This window comes from Arachis ipaensis, chromosome B8 (assembly GCF_059453495.1).
Source record: "Arachis ipaensis isolate K30076 ecotype BB chromosome B8, ASM5945349v1, whole genome shotgun sequence".
In the NCBI taxonomy this organism is placed as follows: domain Eukaryota; kingdom Viridiplantae; phylum Streptophyta; class Magnoliopsida; order Fabales; family Fabaceae; genus Arachis; species Arachis ipaensis.
Window position 1 is genome coordinate 23,054,545 of NC_142443.1, and position 8,772 is coordinate 23,063,316.

Genomic DNA, 8,772 nt, shown 5'->3' on the forward strand with positions numbered 1-8,772 from the left:
TAATTAAATAATTCTATAACAAAGATTAGAATACTCGTTAGTGTGTGACCCCATAGGTTCAATACTAAGCGGGTAGTAAATTAGTCATACTAAATTTACTAATCAAGGTTGGCATCTAACAACACTCCTCAACGACCCGATAGTTTGAAGTAATGTATTTTTACTAAGAACCTAAGAAGAACAAAGTATAATTCCTTCCATCTTTCCAGCTCTTGGTTAACCTTTAGAGTATGGTTTAATTGTCAAACTCTAACTTGTTACCATTGTTATAATGAACTGTGAATGACCTAAGAAACTCATTTCTTCATTCATTCAATCAACTTGGCCAAGGTTTTATTCATCTCAATCATTATAATTATAGAGCTCAAACTCTTTACCGAGAGTTGACGGATTCCTTATTGACTAATCATTAATTCTACAAATATTTAAATCATACCCAATATCCATTCAACTAGCACCCTAGGGTATTAGGTGTCCGGAATCAAAGTATAATAAATACATTGTTAATTTCTATGACAGTCGCAGGTTAAAGGAAACTCTATTACTATGTTCATCTTGAGAATATCCTATTGACAAATATATGGTAATTATAACCATTAGGAATTCTCAGAGTGAGTCAGTTCAATGGTCATATCTCTATATCCACCATCTATATATATAATTTAATAAATGAGATCTATTAATCTTCATCCAATGAAGATCATTATATATATTGATCTTTCCGGATTATTAATGTCATTTTTAATAATCCTATGACCAAGAACAATTTAGATTAAATTATAAAAGATTTATCTCTCAATATTGTAATTACTATCACAATGATAAATCTCTAAATTTAATCAAGGACGTTATTATATTAATATTTTAATATAATAACAATAACAAATTATTTAACACGTGATTGATTGGATTGTGGTCATACTACTTATTCCCAACAAAATCTTACACATACAAATTAAATTCAACAAAATATTATATAACATTCATACTATTACTAATATAAGTTCACAAATTTTTTTATGATAGCAGTTCTCGTGTGTTACTCTACAAAAGGGTGCATTTAATATTTTATGGTGCAGAATAAAAATTACACCCAGCAATTTCTGATTTGACTTTTTTAAGAAAAAAATACCACGCAATGATTTTTTATTTTATTTAAAAAAAATTCACCCAATAATTTTTTTTATTTTAATTTATTTAGTAAGACAGAAGGGTCATCTAACGATTTTTATTTTAATTTTTATTGTTTGAAAAATAGAAATCTCACCCAATAATTTTTTATTTTATAATTTGTCCCCATATTCTCATAAAATCTCGGAAATCAAATATTTAAAACTTAAACTATATTCCATTTCTTTGCATAACATCAGCAGTATATATTAGGGGCTTTTCTATTTTTCATCAATAAGTTAAATTTTACTACAATCTACCAAAATAGAGAATCAATAAAATTATTTTTTTCGCATATTTAATTTTATTAAAAAATTATAAAAATGTTACTTTTTTAAGTAGGACTCTAAATAAGAATTATTAGTCGATTTATGGTCAATTTAAATAGATTTATAAATATTTTTTTTAATTTATAAAAATTATAGCATTAATATTTAGTATAATTTTTAAAATTAAATTATAATTTTTTAAAAATTTATTTAAATATTTGTTTTTATAATAAAAATTTATTATTATTTTTTTAAATGAATATTTTTAATATTAAAAATTAAATATAAAATAATTTATTTATAAATTATAAATTATTTTTAATATAAATATTTATTATTTAAATTTTTTTAAGAAAAATTTAATTAAGTTATTTACTCTGGAATTTAGTAGATAAACTCTGATGCCTACGTGGCATGTGGCGCAAAAGCTTCATTGGATTTTTCTTGTGTGTATGTGTGTGTGAAGGAAAACAAATGAGTGTGAAACTAATGTCACATGAGTTCATCACATATCCTCTACAAGGTTCCAGGTTTCAATGTCTAATCCCAAGTTGAACACTTGAAGTTCCAATATAGTACTACTAGATTCATTTCCCTGTCCATAAATGTTGTTTGTTTCCCCCATGACTACACTCGTTCATTTCACGACCCAAGTTTCACACTTGAGGCCCAAGTGCTTCTTCCATGGTGGTGCCACCACATGCAAGAAGAGACCCACTTTCTCTTTCTCTCAGTTGGACTCAAAGTTTTGTTCTTTTCATCTGGGTAGCTACAACTTCAACAACAAGCACATAACTTGCAGAGAGAGGAGGGGATCCTTGTTACTGGGAGGGGCAGTGTTTCGAAATGGGATTTTGTTGGAAGAGAATAAGGGTTGCAAGAGGGTTGTTATAGTGAGGAACAATCAAGGGTTTGGCTTCAATGGTGGTGGTGGTGGTGGTGGAAGAGACGATGGAGCTAATGTTAGGATTTTGGGTAATCTTGCTTTGGCTATTGGATTAACTTATCTTTCAATGACTGGGCAGCTTGGCTGGATTTTGGATGCTATTGTTTCAATTTGGGTATTTTTTTTTTATTACTCTCTCTTGGTTTGGTTTAAACTTAATCGGATCATGTTTAACTTAATCATCTTATAATTGTCACAAAAGTATCAACAGTCCAAATTTATGTGGTATATTATATTACTTCTGGTTTTTGAGTAATTCATCTACTATGTGTTGAGTGATTTAGCACATGCTTAAGCTATTCTATTGATGGCAGGCTCCATTTTCTTAGGTCTGTGTTCAATAATTAATCGATATTTGTCCAAGGATTTTACTACCATCAAACAATGAAATAGGTTTATGCAGCCTTACCCTTGAATAGAGATTAGAGAGAACTGATTTTGTAGCTAGAACCAATGGATTAATGGTATTGAGAGTAATTTGTACTAGTGTAGCATCTAAACCGTTATTGAGAAAACCAATGGTTGCATATTAACTTCTTGAAAGTTGAAACTCTTTTTAGCACATGACCTTATGAGAAGAAAGTACTGTTGAACAAGGTTGAAGATTAATAGCGGATTAGAGAAGAGCTAAATTTTGGTGGTACTTAATCAATTGATTATATGACTTGAAGTTATCATATTCTAGCTGTTTGCAGAGGTAGTATCAGCTCTTGGTGATTGCTTTCACATCCATTTTTCACACTGTAAAATATCAGCATTATTCACTGCAATATATCAGAGAAATTAAAAATAGAAAAGACTATAAGTTGTAAATACTTTATGTAAATTAGTTTTTCTTGGAGAAGAACTTTGATAATTTTTCATTGGTGGTTCCTAGTGTCTTTCAATAAACTTACTCCTTAAAAATTAGCAAGTGTATTAGATCACTCGAGTGGTTTGATTTTCGGTTTTTCCCTTTTCTCCAGATCTTTGCTGTTCTCATACCGGTAGTAGGTATTGGTTTCTTCCTCTGGTGGGCTGGACGAGATATAATGCAAGGCGCTGTGAGGCTTCTTTTAAAATTCACTATCATCATTTTGCTTTTTAACTCGATATTTATTTTTTATGGTATATATTGCAGACTGGCAATTGCTTTGATATATTGCATTTACATGTATAAAGAAGTTATTTGTTCTTGGGAATTTGATTTTTATAGTATAAGAAATTCAACCATGCTACGTGTACACTAAAATCAGTCACCAAGATAAAATACATGTTGGAATACAAATACACATTAAAACTAAATTAAACCAGGCATATATTTATACACAAATACATTGGTGACTGATTTTAGTGTAAGAAATTTTGAAGTGACAGGTACAATACTATAGTTATAGACTGTTTATTTTTTTTATTTTTATTTAATATATACACACACACATCAGACCAGCATCTACATTATTTTGATCCCAATATTTTGTTGCCATCTTTTATGAGTGCTTGGAATATTGAGAATTTTTAATGCTAAGGTGATCTTACCTTTATTGATCTTTTTTCTTTTCTCTTTTCAATGCAGTGTCCAAATTGTGGAAATGATTTTCAGGTTTTCAAGTAAGATTTGCTCAATACATATTGCTAAGTGTGCTTATAGATTATTTGTTTTGTATTGATAGCACTAGCTACCTTCATTTAGTAATCTTTAATATGTTTCAGATCCTCTCTAAATGATGATTTGCAGTTGTGCCCTTTTTGTGGTCAACCTTTTTCTGGTAAGGGCCTAGTTTTTTAGTTGTTTGCTTGTTAGTCCTTAAGTCCTTGCCATTTGTCAGTATTGCACAGAATCATTTCTAGCTTCGGTTGCAAACTACATGATGCATCTTCTGTTACAAATTTTTTATCAATTCTATTAAGTATTAATGGACATTCATGATTTCTTATTCAAGGCATAAATTTGGGATTCTTTTTTTGCACTTAAGAGCATCAAAACCTATTGTTACCAATTAAAACTGTTAATGTTCTAGTTAGGGCCTAACCTAATTTGAAAGCGTGTTGTGCTTGATAGGTGATGACTGATGACTATGTTTTGTTGATACTATTTGCTATACTTTTTGCATGGATACATTATTATCACTTGCATGATAATGAAGCCTCATTCGTAGGTGCTTTTCTGTAATTTTAGACATTCTAATTTACTCTCTCACCATTGGTTACATATCTATACATCTTTTCATAGATATCAGTCTGCACACTGTTAACTTATTTATATGATCAATGAAGTATTGGCTGTGATTTGTGTTTCTTCTCTATGATTCTGATTTTGAACTGCTGAGTTGGTTGCTAACAACTATTGATTTCTGCCTGCTTGAGTGAGATCTGATTTTTCTTTTCGTCTCGAATATAGTGCTAGTCCCATGGTGGTGGGGATGTGCGTGTCAAATGACATGAAAAAATATACATGTTTGAAAGACATGCAACCTTAAAATAGAATGATTCATTAACAGAAATAATGTTTTAAATTATCCCTTAATTTAGGAGAAAATGATGCCCTTCTCTTCATGATTAGCTACAATTTCATTTCAGTTTGGTACCTCAAAAGTAATGCCTTAGAATGCTTTATTATCATGTACAGTTTTTTGTTGAGTACCATTTTATTTTGAGCATCAAAATGTGCATATTTCTCGCTGTTGAAGAATTTACTTTGATATCAGTTGTTGGCAATGAGTTTGTGAAGGACTCCGTGAAGTTTTCAAACCAATCTACAACATTTGGACAAGCATTCAACAATTTCTCCGGTTCTAGAAATGGTAACCTTGAAAGTACAATTTATTGAATACAATGTAACTAACTCCAATGATCTATTCTTTTTACTATCCTTCAATCTTGATTTGATGACGTTATGTGTCATCGTTTATGTCATTGCAGAGAAAGATTCGAGTAGAGCGATTGATGTTGAAGCTGAAATCAAAGACGCAGATTGAGTATTCACATCACAACCATAACAAGTTGGTAAGTATTCACAGAAAAAGAGAAAACAACACTTGGATGTTATCTATGCTCAAAATCCACCTTTATAGGATCCAATTAGGATGAGGAATAGTTAATAATGACACAGATGTCTTAGTATTTGCTAAGAATTTTTGGTGCTGTTTCTTATCAACTTAGGTTGCAGCATTACAAGGTGGAATTGAAGTTGTCAAGGTAAAGATGTGGCTGCAGAATACATTTTCCTTTGTACTGGAAGACACAAGGAAAAAATGTTACAGATATATTGATAGACAGGACAGGAGTATGGTGAGAACATTGCAATTGTAATATAAGATTTTGACAGTGATGTTTCTCATGTCATACCTCTATATTATGTGCTTACTACAGAACATAGTTATTTTTGGTAGGGGAAGGTAGTTGCATTTTTTTTCATTGTTATGACATGTTACAAGTTACCAGTCTCAGCAATTTCTCAGTTATTTGTAAGTTGTAAAACATTGAAGTTATACATAATGGGTGTTTATGAATTTTGATTCTGGAAAAGAGAAAAGAAGGGAAGGGCTCTAACCTAAGTGTAAGGTACTATGCTTTTGTGGATGGGAATCCTGGAAATTTTTTAATGGGATTTTATTTTCATCCATTTCTGAGATTAAAAGCATATATGTTTGATTTTGGTTACACAAAAATAGCTTCCCTTTCTTCATTATAATAAAATAAGTTAAACATATTCTAGTGTTAATGCATATGTTTAGTTGTGTATCACAAATAATATCAAAGGTAGATCAATTTCAATTTACAAGAATTCGTCTCATATGTACCAGTATGTACCAAAGGGCATACAATACGGTTGACGAATATCATGTTATGAAAGAGTTTAATCAAAGTTAAAATTCAAATCCAGCAGCCAAGCTTCTAACCTACAAAATGCTAAAACCTTTGATGATAATTTGCATGGTAATAGAAATACCATAACGGTAAATAATTCTCTAAAAGGTGTTATTATTTATTCCCAAACCATTTTTATGTGTCATGTACATGTACAAGCCACCACAAATGCCCAAAACTGGCATGTCTCGTCACAAAGTAAATTAACACAATACCTATAACTAAATCTAAGTAGAGCAACTTATTAAGCAATTGGTATATCGTTTCTATGGAGTAACAACCTCAAGCCTTGTTTGGTGCTTCTCCAACTTTCTGCAGCAAGACATGACAAGATGAGTCCTAAGCAAGTTGGTATGATGCACAGAAAATCCGAAAATAAAATTTGTGAATGATATATGAATGGTAGAATATGCATTTAGCCTAATCATGCGTGTCACATTTAGCATATCTAACTGAAATTCGGAACCTCATGAACTAGGTTGGTAATTTCATGAATTGAAGAAAGAGAACCCAAACTTAGAAGCCATGCCAATTACAATTCAGTAATGATATATCTTCCCGAACATCTTCCTAAATATTCTCCTGATTTCTAAATAAAGAGTGAGAACATAAAAAGCACTCATTAGTTTCTTTGTTTATAAATTAGAAGGATAATAATTTCTCATCAAGTTTTTGTAGATTTAAATGTAACAAGCAAACATAGAAACTTTATCAAGTAAAATCATGAAAAGAAGATAAATTGCCCCGCAAATTCAGTGTGTAAGAAGCAGTCACAAAACTGAATTCGGACTTCCAATGAAGGTAAAATTATGTACCTCTTCTTTGTTGCCCTTGCCTCTAGTGAAGAACTTGTAAGTCCCATAGATGAATGCGCCCCACCCAGCCAACGAAACAAGCACAAACTGCAATGGCAGAAGATTCAGAAATACTTAAAATATTACCATACACAAATATCATGGAAACGAGACAATGAAGTCCCCCTTTGAATATTAGCTTGTGATCTTTTCTATCCCATGAGTAAACGGTAGTGTTTTAATACGAATGAGAGAAGTTCTTTTAGATTTCAATGTCAATATGAGTTGTATGCAGAGAGACCGATCTCGTCACATGCTAATTGGCTGATACACAACTTAGTGATATATCTTTCTTCCTCCTCCCCCTTCAAAGTGTGCAATGTGAAAGAGTTTGGCATGTCTCCACATATATGTAGTGTCAAGCATGTTTGACTTAGTGTTTATGCTTCAGCTCGAATTCAAAAAGCAGATCAAGAGTACACATGCAAGGAAGAAAAAATTCCAGTGGCATATTCTTGCAGATAACATGATTTGCCATCAAACACATGGTCAATCAGGAAAATCATTAACCAAGATATATTAGACAGATCCAAAAACACAGAAAGTTACTCACATGTTCTTCTTTCCACCTAGACGGACTCGTTGGGTCCTCCCAAATATTCACCTTTGGAGGCCCATGAGGATCTGCAATATATAAAGGTAATATAGGAAAGTGATTCATTATAAAATGGGGAGGATGTATTTCATTTCATCTGTCATTCCACTTGGATCAGAGGTTTATATTCAGTATCAACCCATTTCTAACACGTTATGACATTAAGCTCCATGGCTGAGAAAATATCAATATGAAAATCATGAATATGTGGACTCTTCTTGTTATAATAACATTAATACATCCCTGCTACATTAAGACACTTTCCCACAAGATATAGCATACAGTCATAGTTCCTTATTAGGGCCCCATCATGAATATAATTCAACAATCAACATAGTACAGAATTGGAAAAATCAAACACTGCTCATTTAGATTCATTTTATGTGTGTTTGTCAAAAGACAGGTACCAACTCTTAGTAATTAGTGCGAAGACACTATGCCATTGACAGAACTAAGATCAAGATGCAGCATTGCATGTCAACACAAAATTATAGATGCTATGATTGCTATCCATACACAAAGTACTTTATCTATCTATGTATCTATTCATTTATTTATTTTCATAGAAGGAATTCCCATTCCCTTATGCAGTGATTTATTTTCCGACATTATTATAAACCATCCAATAAAAATTGAGTCAGTTATACATAAAACATGTTTGGAAATTGGAATAATTGATTGGCACATAACCTAAAAGCCTACAATGCAAATCCTACGCAAGATTTCATACAAAAACTAAAACTTTTCAGCAACAAACATAAATAAATACATAAGAGCAAATTCTTCAACATGCAATAGAACAATAGATTTGTAACCACGAGACAAGAGAAAATTGTTCAAGAAAAGGAAATAGTTACCGCCGCCGCCAGCCATGCCACGGCGGTGAAGGAGAGAATGGGGTTTGATAGAGGAAAGGCGAGTCATGTTGGAGGCTTGTCGAGCCGCCGCAGCAGTCCACGCCGCCATGCTTCACCACCGATCGAATATTCGCTTCTTCAGACACTGAGAGAGAGAGAGAGAGAGACAGAGTCTACTAGATACAAGAAGGTGCCACCGTTAAGAAATTCTATTATAAAAATAAGGGAAAGG

The 8,772-nt window shown here is 32.0% G+C and overlaps 2 protein-coding genes across 2 annotated transcripts; one reads left to right on the plus strand and one right to left on the minus strand.

The window, feature by feature from the left end:
* Nucleotides 1–1,855: 1,855 nt before the first annotated feature.
* On the plus strand, nucleotides 1,856–5,989 carry LOC107613946 (uncharacterized). The gene is made up of 7 exons (XM_016316146.3): nucleotides 1,856–2,500; nucleotides 3,351–3,428; nucleotides 3,941–3,975; nucleotides 4,078–4,133; nucleotides 5,073–5,168; nucleotides 5,287–5,370; nucleotides 5,527–5,989. Exons 1-6 carry the CDS (start codon nucleotides 2,045–2,047, stop codon nucleotides 5,340–5,342), a joined length of 777 nt encoding a protein of 258 aa, XP_016171632.1. The 5' UTR covers nucleotides 1,856–2,044; the 3' UTR covers nucleotides 5,343–5,370; nucleotides 5,527–5,989.
* A 342-nt stretch (nucleotides 5,990–6,331) lies between these two features.
* Nucleotides 6,332–8,772, minus strand: LOC107614245 (uncharacterized). Its single transcript, XM_016316470.3, has 4 exons — nucleotides 8,541–8,772; nucleotides 7,642–7,712; nucleotides 7,050–7,136; nucleotides 6,332–6,546 (listed from the first exon to the last, which is right to left on the minus strand). Exons 1-4 carry the CDS (start codon nucleotides 8,647–8,649, stop codon nucleotides 6,517–6,519), a joined length of 297 nt encoding a protein of 98 aa, XP_016171956.1. The 5' UTR covers nucleotides 8,650–8,772; the 3' UTR covers nucleotides 6,332–6,516.